At 47.9% G+C, this 16,658-nt stretch overlaps 1 protein-coding gene across 6 annotated transcripts in view; it reads right to left on the bottom strand.

Moving 5' to 3' along the window:
• Positions 1 to 16,658, bottom strand: part of ARNT2 (aryl hydrocarbon receptor nuclear translocator 2) — a 209,022-nt gene that overhangs the window by 149,160 nt on the left and 43,204 nt on the right. For 5 of the 6 annotated variants that reach the window (XM_057543556.1, XM_057543553.1, XM_057543558.1 and 2 more), the window contains 2 exons: positions 11,020 to 11,134; positions 4,104 to 4,151 (listed from right to left, as the gene is read on the bottom strand). In XM_057543556.1, the coding sequence (XP_057399539.1) occupies positions 4,104 to 4,151; positions 11,020 to 11,134 (163 nt within the window). Of the gene's footprint in view, positions 1 to 4,103; positions 4,152 to 11,019; positions 11,135 to 16,658 lie in introns of those variants that run through there. The other variant, XM_057543559.1, reaches the window with a different exon arrangement.

Below are 16,658 nucleotides of genomic sequence, written 5' to 3'. Positions count from 1 at the left end.
GCATGATGGAAGAGTTCTGGCTTCTCCTCGAGTGTAGCGATGCAGGATCTGCTGGACAGGATTTGCGAGCGCCTCCCAGGGAGACCAGGGCTGTCTGTGAGGGGACGGGGTCAGGGAGGGGCTCATGCTGGCCTCCCCGAAGGCAGGTCCAACCCCACTCACCCCCGCCCGGGAGGTTCATCTTCGGAGAAACACTTTCTGGTGTATCATCAGTTTTCCCGGAGATGGAGAGCTCACCCCCATCCGATGACAGGAGGATGACTTGGTAACTGGAATTCCCAGAGGCATGAGGTGGAGCCCAGCCTGGGAAGGCCGGCTCCGAACGCCCACTCCTCTGACGCTCCCACATACTTGTCTCGACCACCCTCCAGGCTCCTTGTCACCGTCCCCATCGGCCGCCCACGCCAACAGCGGGGACCTGCACCAGCCCGCCCGGCTGTACCACCTTCCGCGTCCCCCTTCTTCTCCAGCAGCCATCCCCCCACCCCCGAGCCTCGGTCGACCTCTCCCAGAGCTGCGACTCCGCACTTTGTGAACACACCCGCTGCTTCTCCAGCACCCTCAGATTCCCACAAAAGCAGAAGATTCTTCGTTCATCTGCAGTGGGCAGAGGCTTACAGGTGTGCCCGAGAGGGAAGTCTGGGATGCCCCGGCTTGAATTCCAAGGAGGCTAACGGAGGAAAGGGAGGTAAAAACGTTAGACCCCGACTGAAATTGCAGACCACGAACGTGGCATGGCACGAGCTGTATTCGAGTCTACTCCCCTCCATGTTCCCCCAGGTCATCAACCCTCGTTTCTCCCTGCTCCTGGCCTTTCTTCCCTCTGCAGCTGCACCTGTAGCTTGATCCCTTCAACGGCCCTCTCATCGACATCAACCACCTCGCTGCCCCGCCCCTCTGCTGCCCCTGCTGGACCCCCCGGGCCTGAGTGCACAGGCCGTCTGCACTCCCCTGTATCCAACCAGCTGGGCGCTGCTGGGGGAAAACTGCACATTAACACAGTGTGCTAGGTGTGGGGTCTACAGTTCGTACATCTCGTCCACCCAGGCATCCCAAACTTCTCTCTCAGGCGCACCACTAAAGCCTCTGCCCCTGACAGCACACGGCCTCTGCTTAACCAGAGAGGAGGAACCATCAGAATGAACCCCTCAACTCTCCGGACACCCAGCAGCATCACACTCAGCTACACTTGCAGCTCCCCCGCTCTGCGGCCAAGGATGGGTGGTCCTCCTGCTGGGCTTGGATCTATTTCTCCCCTTCTCCACTCCCTTGACCCACCTCTCCCCAACCCCACTCCAGAACCTTCCAAATCTCCGCTTATACTCACTCTTCCCCCTCCCCACGGACATGTGCTCATGGTCTTCCCATCCTTAAGAGTGGTCTCCCTCCCCAAACCCCAAATGCCCTCTTCCTTTTTTATCCACATCCAAGCTGCTCAACGAGGTGTCTCCCCCGGGCTTCAATTCTGCATCCCCCAGTACAATCCTCAGCCCCTGCAGACTGGCTTCTGCCCACCAGGTTGCCCGTGACTTTGTGCAGGAGGTGGGGAGTATCCAGGATCCACAGAGCCCTGTCCTGCGTGTCACAGCCCCCAGGGCGGCATGAACCATGTGTGGGGAGGAGGGCTGAGGCCTGGGGACGGTGCAGCGGGCCTCAGGGCATTTCTGGTCCTGGAACACATGTGTGCGCGCATGTGCGCGTGCATATGTGTGTACCTGTGTGCAGCGGCTGGGTACACACACGCACATGTGCGCACGTGTGCATGTGTGTGGTTAGGTGGCCGTGGGCAGCTTCATGGCTACTACCTTGTTCTTCCTGAGACCTGCTGTGATCAGGCAGGAACCAAACCCAATTGATTTACCTCCTATGTGACTGTGACCACATTTCCCATATCAACAATTGAGACACGACGTCTGACGATAGGTCGGACACTTGAAGTTGGGACCACCCTTGAGAAGACCTGGGAAAGCTGGCTGCACACACAGCAGGGGGACAGAAATCACAGCCTAGCACCCTGGCCGGATTCTGAGACGGCAAATTCTGCTGGTGAGATGCCCGCATCTCAGCCACCCTCTCTTCCAGGGCCTCGCCCAAGGGCTCCCTAGGCTGACTGTAAGCACAGGAGCAGGAAACAGAAGTGGCCCCGAGGCATGCCATGCCCGCCACTGGCAGGAGACAGCCTGGAGCAGTCTCTCCGACCCTCTCCTGGACGGCTGCCAGAACAGCTGGCAAAGCGAAGGGCACGGTAGACTCAGTCGTCTCCCCAACTGAGAGCCGCTCAGATGCCCCCACCGGCTGACAGGTCCATCAACTCTCCTACGGTCACACGCTGAAGTGGCCCCAGGCTTCCGCGGGTCCCAGTGTATGTTGGAAGCATGTCCCATCTTTCCCTCTTATTTTCCATGTGCAGGGGAAAGGATATGGTTCCCAGAAGCCTAGGTTTGAACCCTGACTATGTACAACCTGACTCACTGGCGGGCTTACAAGACAGTTTCACAGAGTCTAGGGTTTCTGTTTCTTCCTGATGGGACCTCAGACAATGAGCTCTCTGTGTCCCTGCACTGTTATTTCATCACTGACACTGATCTTCCATGTCCAACAAACGTCACTCCTCGTCTCTCTTCCTCCCTCTGTTCTGAGACCCAGGAGCCATCATTTCCTGAGGTCAACATGCTATGCAATGTTATCTCAAGGGGAATTCTGATCCAGAGAAATCACAGGTCATTGTTTCCTTGTAAAGGGAGGCTGTGTAAGGCGAGCACAAACTAGGCTGGGGAGATGTGTGCCCTTATTTCCGAGGCTAGCTCTCTTTTCGGGAACAAAGCACTCCCTGCTATTAAAACTTATCCTAAGAAATGGGTGGACATCCAAGCTGGGGTTCTGTCTGCACCAAGGGAAAAATAATACACGCTTTTGTTGTTGAAACTCGTGTCTTGATTTGATTAGAAACTCCGGGGTCATTCGAGGTCAAAGCGTGCTCCACCTTCTCTGTCCTTCTCACCCAAGCGGAGGCGGTAGGATGGAAGGCAAAGTTCTCGGGGAGGAAAGCGTCTCAAGTGACAAGACTTTCGATGGACTTGGAGACGCCAGGAAGCCCAGGAATAGGAACGAGATGCATGTTCCCCTTGGATTTGGGGAAGGGGTGCTCGATCCACACCCACAACACGGGTAAAGGGTACCCAACCCAAAGTAACTGCCGTGGGGATGAGCAAACTGGGGGAGGCCATGGGTCCGGGGCTCAATACGGACATCATTCTGCTAAAAACTTTTATAAAATAACCGAGGTTGTCAATCCAAACTGTGGACTGTGCATACCGCAGAAAGGTACCCGTAACCTGGGGTACGTTTCCAAATGCATCAACAACCAAGAATTAGGAATGCTTTGATGGGGCAGCGGGGGAGGAATCTCAAGGCAGGCTCTTCCATAAGTAAACTGAGTACAGATGGGCATTTTGCTAAGACTGATGGAATGATCTTTGCCCTTTTCTCCATGTTGCCAAACTTCCTCCCATAACTTAAACAAAATTAAAAAAAAAAAAGAGCCATGGGGCTGGGCCCGCCTTGTCCTTCATGTATGTGGTACATCTACCACCACCGGCTCCCACAGGCCAGTATCCTTCTGTGAGGCGGTCTATTCTCAGGGCAGCCCCACAGAGCCTAGTTAGAGATGCTGTCATGTGGCCAGTGAGTGATACAGCTCTTAGGAACTTAAGGTCCAGTTTTATATCCTGCATCCAGAACAGGGCCACCCAGGTTTCTTATATTTCTCCTTATTTTCCATGGTAGAAAAAGAGGCTTTATCTTGATTGTTTTTCTAAACTTGAACTCTAGGTCTGTCTTTTAAAAAAGAATCCATTAAAACTGGCAGTCAGTATTTAATTTAAAAAGCTAACAGAGTTAATAACTTGTTCCTTAACTTCTGATCATCCAGGCTGGGGTTGGCAGGTTTGCTAATAGTTACCCGTCCCTGGGCCAAATACTGGCACAGAATGAGGCAATGGCTTTTTTTCAATGACAAAAGACATTTAAACCCCTGTAGGTCCCAATGAGGTGATAAATGGCTCTTGGCTTCTTTAAATCTAGGGAACATAAAATAAACTCACCTTGAAAATTTGCTGGGACCTTCTCCATCTTCATCATCAAAGTCCATTCTGAAAAGTCAAGATCACGAGTGAGCATTCATTATAGGTAGGACATTTAACTGGACACATGAGCTGGTGGCACACAGGGGGTTTTATTTGGTCAGATTGCTCTCCAACAATCCCAACCCCTGGCAGTGCAAAAAACAGTATCTCTACACAGTCATTGTACAGGTTCGAGACAAGAAAGGGTAGAATGAAAGGTCTACAGTAGCAGTGCCATTAATTATATGATTGGGGACTTCTGCAAAAGTGCTGGAATATCAACTCGAACCCTTCTAGAACCCTATACAGGCTGCCAGTGGGTTGCTCAGGCTGTGCTGGAAAAGTCAACACCCCTTATCTCCCACCACCTTTGGGGATACCTGCTCCCCTCCACACCATTTATTCCACAAGGAGACTTCCTTCTTTAACTTATTTTGTGGTATATTAACAGACTGAGAAAGCTCAAGAGGGTTTCAAAAACAGGAAGTTTTAAGGGCAATGAAGGGATTCTGAGGAAAAGAACACATACTACTGGTTGTGCCACGTGAGGACTTGGCTGGTCTGGATGAGTCAACAGGGAAAGGGCATTTAAGGCCATTATCCTATAAACTCCAGGTCCAAGTAAATGGGTGTGTGGCAGAAACAGTCGTTTGGGGCCCAAGCTACTCAAAGTGGCTGTCTGCTTATTGAAACTCACCCAATAAATACTCAAGATTCCCACTTTACTGGGCCTCTCCAAATACACATAAAACAAAAAGTTTTGATAGATATTTCTTTAACTGATATCCCAAACTCTCCTTCTCAAAAAACAAAACAAAACAAAAAAAAAAAACAGTCCTCTCTAACATCAATTAATTTTACTCCTGAAGATGTTAGAGCAGAGCAAGTACTTATTTAAGGAGCACCCAGAGTCTTCGGGAACAAAACAGAAATAGTACAGATGTCTTGGCTCTCCTGGACATTTGGGGGAAGGGGGATTCCTTGGGGGAAGAACGCCTCAGAGCCACTGCATCCCCCATCTTGTTCTCAGTGGGACTGAGGGACTAAGTGGGACACAGTTCCCGTGGACCCCAAGCAGAAGGGAGGCCAGCCTGTCTGGCGGCCAAAAGCTTGCCACCAGAATGGCGGGTGTGCTCTAGGACCACAGCTACATATGCCAGGGCTGCTGGCCTCACAGGGAACGTGATCCCCCCCTCAGCTCTCAGGGTGGGGGCCCCAGTGGGTAATGGGTGATGGGGGGAAGGCACAGGGCACCCAGGCCACCAGGAAATGGCCAGTTGCATAGGAAGAGCCACCACCGGACAAGCACATGGGAGAGGCCCCTAATGAGATAAATCGTACCCTCTAGGCTTTGGGGTTACTTGGGGGACCTAGGGACTGTGATGACAGAGGGCAAAGGAACATTGTCTTCTTTAAAATGGTATCACATGTTTATTTTTGTATTGTTTTATGTGCAGTGTGGCCAGAGTTCTAATCTGAGTTGACTTGATGGGATCCCCTGCCAATTTGGAATCCCTGATTTCCAGGCACCAGGGCTTGCACTGGCTGCTTGGAATAAAAGAACAAAAGGAGTTACGTAACTGGGAGAGATGACAGCAATGTTAACAAAAATACTTCTGCACAAAGAGGAGGGAAGGCGGGGAAGAAAAGTGATAAGAAAGGGAAAGTAGAGTTAAAACACCACTGGGGGAGAGAGACATGCACCCCCTACAATGCAGACTGGGCAGCCGGGCACCAGACAGCAGCTGCAGAGTTGCCTATGTCGTGGGAAAATGGGGGCTGAACGCACGACTTTCTAAATGAGGTAGTCATCAATATACTGCTTAGCTACTAAGCCATCACCTCACCTTTCCTGAAAAATTACATCTGGGAGATGGCACCAAAAATCCTGCTCCCAGAGCCTCTGGGCCTTTGCAGAGCTACAGAACCACACTGCCACCAAGTGTTCATCACGGGTAAGAGCGACTTTGCTGCAGACATGAAGGTTAGTTAACACCCCTGGGCTGTCAAAAACAGACTAGTGTTAAGAAAAAGAACTCGCATTTTCAAAATTCTAATGGATTTATGCAAGCATTTAGCAACACCTCAAGTGGGTGTGAGATGTACAGTTATCTTTAAAATGCCTTTCAGGTCAAGTTGATATGAGTGTGATAAGCTGGCTCCTGCAAGATACAATTTATTCGTCAGCCTTCCCTCCTCAGGCTGCACGATTTTTGGGGTATTTAGGGTGACCAACTGTCCTGGTTTTCCCAGAATGTGGGGATCTGTGGAGGAACTGGGCTTCAGTGCTAAAACTGGGAAAGCCCTGGGCCCACCAGGACGGTTGGTCACCCGAGTTTTCATTAAGGACAGCTGGGCTCTTTACCTGACCCTCACGCAGCACACGGATGGGGAAGCAAGCCATACGGTAAACGGTCCCAGGCTGGATCAGCTCAGCCCAGTGGAGCAGAGAGTGTAAGAGAGGGACGGCCAGGCTCTGGAGCCAGAGTTTTCTGAAGTCTGCTGAAAACTTAGGAAGCAGGATTTGGCTATGAAAACTTAGGGACCACAAAACTGTGCCTTCCCACCTGTGGAAGTGTGTGATCACACGTGTGCTACAATCACATCTAGGGATTTTGAAATGCATAATGCGGGCGTGAACTCAGGAGAGAAATCAGGACACAAACGACCGTTCAGATCCTCAGGGTAACTCACTTGACCCCAAAGCGGTCTCACTGCTCATCAGCTACACAGAAAAAAATTCAACTTCTGAGGACAGAAGGATCTTTCGGAGGAGCACTTGCCAAGACGCTGCCTTTGGGTCTCCTGTCACCAATTCAAAAGCTCCACTTTAAATACAACTACAATAGCTATGCTTATTTCTTCTGCTATAAAAACTCTGAGTAAATGATCCTTTGTTTTATGTCTTTTATGTGTTTCTATTATACTTAAGCACCTGGATAATAAAGGAGAGAAATTAAAATATGACTTTTAAGTCCTATTGTATTCACTTTAAAGAATTCGGTACAATAAGTGGATGATATAAGAGTCCTCGAAAGGTGGGCTGAGAATGCATTTTACCTCACTTTCCTGTTGCTGAGCATGAATTCTAACCTCGATAAAAAGCCGTGAAAAGCATTTCTGAGCTTGCAGCTAGTTAAGAGTGAGTGATGAGGATCTGCCTAACAGCGATTGCATAATAATAATAATGCATCATCAAATATGAGTCAGCAAATAATTCACTTATGCTCTTATGAGAGAAGATGAGAGGCCGTGCCAAGAAGGCTGGTTCTAGAGTGCAGCAAAGGAGCGACCCCAGGCCAGCGTGAAGCTGCTGCTGACAAAAAGAGAAGTGACACGGGTGCCAGCCAACACCCTTCCTTCAGGGCCTGGGCCAGCTGACTGGGGCTACAGCAACACTACTGCAGAAATTTGAACCAAGCAAAACATCTGCTTATGTAATATGTCTTTTACTCAACCACATTCCAGCAGCCGTGGGGTTAGATTGCAGGCAGACGCTGACCTACTGGCTGCACACAATTTGGAAATCATTTCCCTCCAATGACGATGTTTAGAAGCCCAGCATTTGACTCCAAGGCAGCGGGAAGGGGCTGGTGCACCCAGTGCCCTCTACCCTCACCCTCCCTCCCCAACAAGGGCTGACTCTGGGGGTGGGCACAGCCTAATGACAGTCACTTCCCCTGTCACTTGAAAAGCACCAAGTGTGCCCTGTGGATGTCCCCCATGCCGTCCCACCCCCTCACTGGGATCAGGGAGTTCTCTACAAAAATGCAGTTCAGGTGACTTGCTTCTGGTCACTTCTGCCACACATGTGGAATCACTTTTCAAAGAATCTGAAACTTCTGAACCCTCACCTTTGTCCCAACTGCTAGCAGAGCACGCTGCTTGCTAAGATGCTTACTGGGGAAGCCGTCAGGGCAGTGGGAAGAGCATTCATCAGAGGATCCACAGCGATGGGCCGGGCATGTGGCCCGGGGGATCCAAACCCCACGAGGGGTCAGTTCTACTTGGCTCTGAAACACTAGGGCTGGGTGGTCATCCTGGGAATCTGGGACACGTCCCTCCACCGGAATCACCAGGTCAGAGCGGGAAGACCTAGGCAGGGAATAGGGGGCGGGAGGCAGGTCCTTACCTCTCCGAACCCCCCACTCCTTTGCTCTCTCCTTCTCCCCCTCCCCGTGTCTCCAGCTGTGCCCCACAGTCTCGGAGAGAAGGAGGAGGAAGAGCACTGCGGCAGTGACGGGGGAGCGTGCGTAAATGCGCCATGGTGCAGGGGTGGGCGCTGCAGCGGGGCGACCTGCTTTTTGATGAATGTGACTTCCATCAGGACTGAGCGCGCAGGCTGTGGTTAGGGGAGCGTTATCGCTGCTGTGGCCGTTCTACCACCGCGGTGGCCTCCGTCACAGAATTTCAGCAAAACACGTAAAAATACCAGATGTGAGAGTTACTATGGAAACTGCCCTGTAAAAATGGAGGTTTCCTTGCTGAGACGCAGAAGATACATCCCTCAGTCACAGGGGCGTAGTAGGAGGGGGCGCGGTTTGCCTGCTCTTCCCTCTGACGGGGAAAAGGAGGCAGGCGCATGGGCTCCAAAAAAGAGGAGAATAAAGGACGAGCCCCCCGGAGGAGGTCGGCTCCTTGATCTGCCTTTCGGAGGCGCGGGCCCTCATCCTGCTGGTTGGGTAGCGTGCCAGCAGTTGCTGTTCGTCCCCTTGAAGCTCTGGTTTCTTTGCTTGGTGTGGTGCTTCCCTGCTTCTAAGTGGAAGTGACCTCTGGGCTCCGTCTCAGTCCACCCCAGGTCCCCCTCCACCTCCAGTGTCACGCCGTGTATGTGTGACCTGGTAGGGAAAGGGGCAGCCTGGAGGACCTCTGCAGAAAGGAGACTGAGTCCACTGTCCTGTCATCAGCTCAGGCAGCAAGCAGAAGTCAGAGTCTGGACGCCAGGAGGCCAAGGAGGGGAGTAGCCTCAGCTCGCCACAGCCCAGCCCTGAGCAAAGCGTAGGCCCAGCACACACCCTGCGGGAGGGGTGGCAGAGACTCCTGGCAGAGGCTCAGCGACCCCTCCCCTGCACGGAGAGGGCTCCTCGTCCCGCAAACACTGGGCCCGAGCATCTCTGCCTGTCCTTGGCCCTGGCCCAGCCTACCTTCCTGCGTCAAAGAGTCCTGTGCTACAGATGTAGAGAACAAACGTATGGACACCAAGGGGGGGAAAGTGGCGGGGGGTGGTGGTGGTGGGATGAATTGGGAGATTGGGATTGACATGTACACACTAATATGTATAAAATGGATAATTAATAAGAACCTGCTGTATAAAAAAATAAATAAAATAAAATTCAAAAAAAAATTTTAAATATACAGAAAAGAGTCCTGTGCTTCCTCTTCTTAAAAAGGATTGGGCCAGCAATGAGGCTCTGTCCGCAGGGAATGGAAGTTAGTAATCACAGACATTTAAAATCATTTTTGAAAGGCCTGGCATTTAAAAAAAAAATTCAGTAAGTTGATATGTTGACATCAAGTGCATTCTTTCAACAACCCACACTCCACTGAGCTTAGCACCTAGTTGGCAAGAATAGCTGGTTAAAATAGGATGCCTGGGTTTGTAGTAAGCCCTAGGGCAGGCTGCTTCCTACTATAAAGCTGATCTCAGGAGTTCTGCCCCAGGCACCACACTGCTGGTCCCGCTGGAAGGAACAATGACTGCATCAGCACCCTGGAGGGGAGCGAGCTGAACCGAGGGGAGAAAGCTGGGGAACGAGACTCCATTACCCTCTCACTAATCACCAAAATCTTAGCCCTTCTTTTAAAGACTACTACACACACAGCAGTCTTTTCACCATCTCAAATTATAACGCTGAAGGGGCTTTTTCATCCTACTCCGTTCCATTCCAGATCCTCATAACATAACCTGCTCCCCCTCCCCCAGCCCCCTTTAAGAATCACACTGGTTTAAAAGCGACTCTTAGGTTTAAAATGATGGACCATTTTACAAATGAGCCTGGATCCTTGTCTTCCTGGGGAGACCTGGGTTATTGGAAATTGCTTTAATAGGACAAATTGATTCTACTTCATGAAAGTATTTGTCTATCAAATATTTCATTCTATTTCAATGTCTATTCTATTTCATGAAAGTATTTGTCTATCAAATAGTTGTCCATCAAATATTTCATTGAAAGTAAAATTGATTCAATGAAGGAAAGGGGTTGGTTGATATACAGAGTCTGAAAATGTCTGTTATGTTTTTCCTGCAGGGATCTGGATCTGTGTTGGTTGATCGGTTTCGTAGATCTCTGCACAGCTACAGACACCATACATCATGAGTAGATGTCGTTCTGGGTTCCATCAGCTTAAGAATGATGGTCTTTCTGGTCCCACCAGAACTTAACACTGTTACCAACTTTACTGGCAGAGCAGGTTACAATGTAAGCTGCCCAGACTTTAGGTGCTGGGCTAGAGCCAGTTTTTTGGAAAGGAATTCCTGCACACCACCTAGCAAAGATGGGTAGATGGAGCAAAGAACAGAAAGCACCAGAGGAATCTTTGCTGCCCACAGGGGCTGAAGCTCGACCTGCAGGGCTGCCCTCCGGCTGGTGGGCTCAGGCAGAGGGATGGGTAAGCCCCCTCCCTCAGAAAGATGGCCTGAGCAAAGCCCAGCAGGATCACAGAGCCATTCTCACCACAAGGACAAGCAAACAGAAGTCCCCAGCTGGGTGCTGAGGCCCAAAAACACTTAGAGGCAAATCACATGCATAGTTAGGAATCTTGCAAAATCTAAACAGGATGCAAACTGCTGAGCTTTTATTCTCCAGGAGGGGGAGAGACAATATTTTCCTAACAGGTCAAGAGTGTTGCTCAACATGTATTAAGCCCAATTCCTGGAACCACTGAGGTTGCTTACCCAGAACGCCGCTTTCCTCCGCGGGCGGGCATGGCCCCGGCCATCCTCACCTGTCCAGTGGCCGCCATGGGGGCAACGGGCAATGTCACTGATCCAGGGATGTCCGAAGCCATTTCTGCAATTCAGCAAAGATGAGAGGTTTTGTTAATGCCAGAAAAGTCCAGGAATAAGCAAGAAGATTGTCCGGCAGACTAAAAGCACCACCTGGGAGGAGAATCCAGGGACCTGGGTCCTGGGCCCATCATTAGTCACGTGACGCAGCTGAGCCCTTCCCCTGTCTGGAAAAGGATATCCCTGGGCAGTATGCCCATACTTAGTTTAGGTCGTAAAAAAAGAGTTTGCGCAGCTAACTTAGCTTTCATAAAGAGCTCCTGTCTCCTGTCACCTGGAGGAGGGTAAGACGTTCAGGAATCCAGGCACGTGGCCAAAGCTTAAGGGGAAGGACCCCACTGCTGGTCCCAACTACTGGTAGCCCACATGGGGCCAACCCAGAGAACCAAAAGAGCCAATCCCCTGCAGCACCACCACTGATGCTCAGTCCTCACCCTGGGCATCTGTGTTCAAGCGGAAAGTCTGTTCCCCTCTCTAAATTTGGACTCAGAATCCCTGAATATAGAGCCCTGCCTGGCCCTCCATTCATGATGAGGACAGTGAGGTCCAGGGGCCTTAAAAGCATCCCTTCAGGCTGCACGGTAAGCCAGTGACAACGGCTCTCCACAGCCAGGACTTTCTAGGAAGAAATGTTAATTTAAAGAATAAGTAGGTCTTTGTTTTTCTCTTTCTGACTTACTTCACTCTGTATGACAGACTCTAGGTGTGGTACAAATGAACCTATTTGCAGGGCAGGAATAGAGACACAAGACATAGAGAACAGACAGGTGGACACGGTGCGGGGAAGGGGAGGGTGGGATGAATTGGGAGATTAGGTTTGAGAGGAATACACTACCATGTGTAAAATAGATAGCTAGTGGGAACCTGCTGAATAGCACAGGGAGCTCAGCTCAGTGCTCTGTGATGACCTAGATGGGTGGGATTGTGGGGTGGGGAGGGAGGTCCAAGAGAGAGGAGATATATGTATACATATAGCTGATTCACTTCATTGTACAGCAGAAACCAACACAACATTGTAAAGCAACTATACTCCAATTAAAAAAAAAGAACAGGTAGGTCTGGCATTAGATGAGATGTACCTTTACTGTACATCTTTATCATAATGTATTATTGCTTATAAGCTAGAAACTTTCAGAAGCTTGTTAAGGCCAAGGTACACATCCTTAATGTCAAAGAAACCACAGTTAAAGAATTTCTCCTTCCCACTTTGTGGAGAGTTCTTGAACTCAGATGCCCTTTCCTCAGACCATTAAATGGCAAAAGCAATACTCCAGGGGCCTCTCTTATCCTGTTTATTGTTCTTGGGAATGACTTCCACAGGGCTCGATTTTCTCAGCCCAACTCTTATCCAGGGCAGAAGGGATGCAACAGTCTACGAAAATGTATTTCAGAAAGACAGTCTGGGAGAAAGACAGGGATCTGGGCCCTTGTTAGTGAAGGAACGTTCGTGATGCTCCGAAGTGTTAAGTTACTGCTCTCTGCCCCCTCCCAGAAACCACGGAGGCATCTGACAGCTGATCCACAGTTATGTCCAAAGACATTGTGTTTAATAAACATAGTCTAAGGTCAACCTGAACTACTCCACTCAAAAGTTCTGTAGAAGAATTTTACAGTACTAATAAACAAAATCTTAATTTAGCTACTCCACTATGTTCACAAAAATTTGAGGGCTATTAGTTTTTTGGTTTTTTTTTTAACTAATGTACACATTGGAAAGTACTCAAGGAGAAAAAAAAAATCCCTTTCTTAAAGCAATCCTCTCCTCTCTAAACAATTCCTGTACTGGATTTGTGACAGCTAGGCAGTATGAACAGCAATGACCTCATAACCTTATATCTGCCTGCTTCTGATAAGAAATCTATATTTTTTTCTGCAATGGAGGCTAAAGCACGTTAAGTCCATTAAGTCCCAAAATTAAAAGGCTGAATCGCTGCCAGTGCAAACATGGGCGAAAACAAAAGTCACCGCTTCCCAAAGTTAAGTCCCACAGAACATCAGGCCCTTAAGATTCTCCAGGAAAAAGGGTTGCGTGGTCAGACAGGGTAGGGAAAAGCCACACACTTATCCCCCTTCTCGAAGACGTCAATGTCCACCAAAAAACACAGTGAGAAGTCCTGATATAAGGACGTTTGTTTACCTGTGACTAAGCCAGCATATCATAAAGGTCTCTAATGGTGGAAACTCTTAAAATGTGTTCTCTGAACAACTCATGTTCCACGTGACACTAGTTTAAGTATTTCAAAGTCAACTACCTCATTCCTGCCTTTTGAGTTAAGGAAACATCAGGCTGGAGGAGATCTTCGCCATTGTCTGCAGACCTGGAAAGGCCCAACCTTTCCCTCTGTGGTTACCCTCCAGCTCAGAGATGGGGAGTGGGGAGGAAGGAGTGGAAAACGGAAGGCAATGTGCAGTTAGGAAAGAAGATGATATTTGTCCCATTTTATTTGGGGAAAACAAAGGTGCAGACGGTGAAGTTCCACAAAAACCCTGGCTATGGGGCAAGGGTTGAGGAATATGGAAAGTCCAATCCTCTCCTCAGACAGATGAGGGAAGCAAGGAAAAAGAGATTAAGTGACTTCCACAGGTGCCCACGGTGGACCAGGGGCCGGGCCAGGGGCAGGCCCAGTCTTGCTGTCACATCAGCATCTTATTCTGCTGGACTGTTTCCCATGATTAAGTTTCACTGGCCCAGAAAAAGGGCCAGCTCTGCGAGGACAGGCCCACACCAGCCTGCCTCTATCAGACCCCGCTAGGTATATTCTTGTGCCCTCCAGGCTTGGTGCGAGATACCAAGTGCAACTACACAAGTAGTTTCTACCACAGAGAAAGTGTATGCTTCATGAAGGCCATGCGGCGGATATGCTGAGTTGGCTACAATCTTTACATGTGATATGCATGTGTCATAGAACCTGTGCACCATGGGATAAGGGGAGGGGGGCAAGGGAGCCTTAAATGCAAATACATCGACATAATTTGAAAATGAGAGGCACATACGCATCTCCAGCAAAGGGGGCTACGCACGCAATACAGAAGGATGGCGGCTCACCATCCACAATGTCCAAAACTACCCCCTCCCCCCTCCCGCATGCAAAAAGCATTTCTAAGAAGACCTGACTCATTCTAGGTTTACGTTTTCTCCTGTAAACTGCATCTGTATATCATGTACCCGTTTCTCTACTGAGACTCAGAGGTTTTTTCTCATCTATTTGTATGATCTCTTTTTATGACAAAGATATTAGAGCTTTGCCACATTTTCTGAAAATCCTTTACAATATTTTTCCAATCTGTTGCTTGCTTTTTTAGGTTAAGAGATTTTTTTAATACTAGAGAAAGGTTTAAGAGGTAGAGTTTTAAGATGTATTGGTCAGCTTGGGTTGCCATAACAAAATACCACAGTCGGGGGGCCTAAACGAAATAAATGTATTTTCTCACAGTTTGGGGACTGGGAAGTCCAAGATCAAGGTGCCAGCCAATTTGGGTGCCAGTGAGAATCCTCTTCCTGGTTTATAGACCACCTGCCCTCCGTGCCGTCACATTTTCTCTTCTTCTAAGGCCACCAATCCTAGGGCCCTACTCTTATGACCTCATTTAAACTTAATTACCTCCCATAAGCTCTAGCTTCAAATACAGTCAATGGGGGGTGGGGGGGAGTGGTACAATTAGGGCTTCAACATATGAATTTTGAGAAGATGATACAATTCAGTCCACAGCAGAAGAAAAGCTCAACTGTCCTAACCTCATTTATTCGAGTCCTTCCTTTTCCCCATAAGTTTTTTTGATGCTCCCTCTGTTTTACATTTTATTTGTACATAGAAAATGTGTCTGTTTCTAGAATATCTATTTTCTTTTCTTGTCAACTACCCAGTTATCTACACTTGCTCTAGTATTGCACCATTATAACACACTTAGTGATGCAAGTTTCTCTCACTGCTCTTACCTTTCAGAATTATCTTTGTTCTTCTGGCTTATTCTTCCATTTAAATTTTAGAATAATTTGATTAAGATATAAAGTTTAACCTCCTTTGGAAATTAATTGGATTATCTTGAACCTACAAATTAATTTTGGAGAAAAGTGACATTTTTGCAATATTTAGAATTTTCAACAAAGAACTGACATAAGCCTATAATTTACTCAAGACTTCCTTTTTAGCTCAATAAAGTCTTGCATTTTCATCATATAGATCCCCCAACTTTCTCATTCAGTTTATTTCTAGGTACTTTGTGATGTTATTATGATGTGATGTTGTGTTGTGTATTACGATCATTGCTACTAGTGTGAATGAGATCTCCTTTCCCAGATTACTTTCTGATTGGTTACTAGCTATGAAGACAATTGTGCTACAATAACTCTGTCATGCTTGATGTCAACTGATTCGACCAGCAGCTAAGATAGGTGTTGCCCTCCCCTCCCTTGCTGTTCTATGTATGTATTATGCTTTCAAAATTTGCATGCCTGGCTAAAGAGTTTCTAGGGCCATTGCCATATGTCCTGCCATTTCACCAAATTTTTAAAATTGTTGTAATAATTCATCACTAATTCTTCTGAATTTTCTAATTTTACAAATCCTATGGGCTACAAATAATGATACTATTTTCTCACTTTAAATAGTTAAAGGTTTAATTTCTTTTCATGTCTTATTTCACTGGCCAGAACTTCCAGAATATTCAATAATAATGACCAATAACTGGGTAACAGAAAGGCCACAGAGCTTTTGCAGTGAACATACCTGGTTTCAAATCACAACTCAAACAGTTCCTAGCAATAATCTACTTTAAAGGATCATTTTAAAAATTAAGGATAATGTATATGAAGAGCCTAACACAGTGCCTGGGAGGGAAAAAAAAAACTCTCAAGCAGCAATGATTAAAATGATCATGATTATGGTGATGGTAAGCAAACTTGCTTGGTCCTTGAATTTAATTGTAATGACCCGCTGGTTTAAGACAAATATGCTTTATGACATCAAGGAAATCTGCTCCTATCCCATTTTTTTAGTTTTTTCAAGGAATGGATGTCTCATTTTATCAAATGCCATTGTGGTAACTAAAATAGTGTTTTAGATACGAAACAAACCAAGTGAAAGATGCAATCGATGAGACTAAAATTCACTTTAAAGGTTAAACTTTTCTCTAATGTCTTTTAGGAGCCACTCTTAATACATTCAAATAAAAATATAAAAAACACGTCTCTCTCATCTGTAATCTACGTTCATATCTACCAATGGAATCAGCTGTCAGCCTTCTTTGGAAAAGTGACTACCTGCTCCCTAGATCTGGCACCTTTTTCATATGACTCGAATGTAAGTTACCAAAGCTCCTAGGACACCAACCCAGGAAAGGTGGCCAGAGGAAGGTCACTAACTAGGTCAGAGGTGAGGGTCTCCAAGGCAGAGCCTGGTTTTTTTTTTTTTTTTTTTTTTTTTTTGGCTGCGTTGGGTTCTTCATTGCTGCACTCGGGCTTTCTCTAGTTGTAGCGAGCGGGGGATACTCTCCATTGTGGTGCGAGGGCTTCTCATTTGCGGTGGCTT

This window comes from Balaenoptera acutorostrata, chromosome 3 (genome assembly GCF_949987535.1).
Source record: "Balaenoptera acutorostrata chromosome 3, mBalAcu1.1, whole genome shotgun sequence".
In the NCBI taxonomy this organism is placed as follows: domain Eukaryota; kingdom Metazoa; phylum Chordata; class Mammalia; order Artiodactyla; family Balaenopteridae; genus Balaenoptera; species Balaenoptera acutorostrata.
The sequence above is the reverse complement of the archived record's forward strand: the minus strand, read 5'-3'. Positions and strand labels throughout refer to the sequence as shown.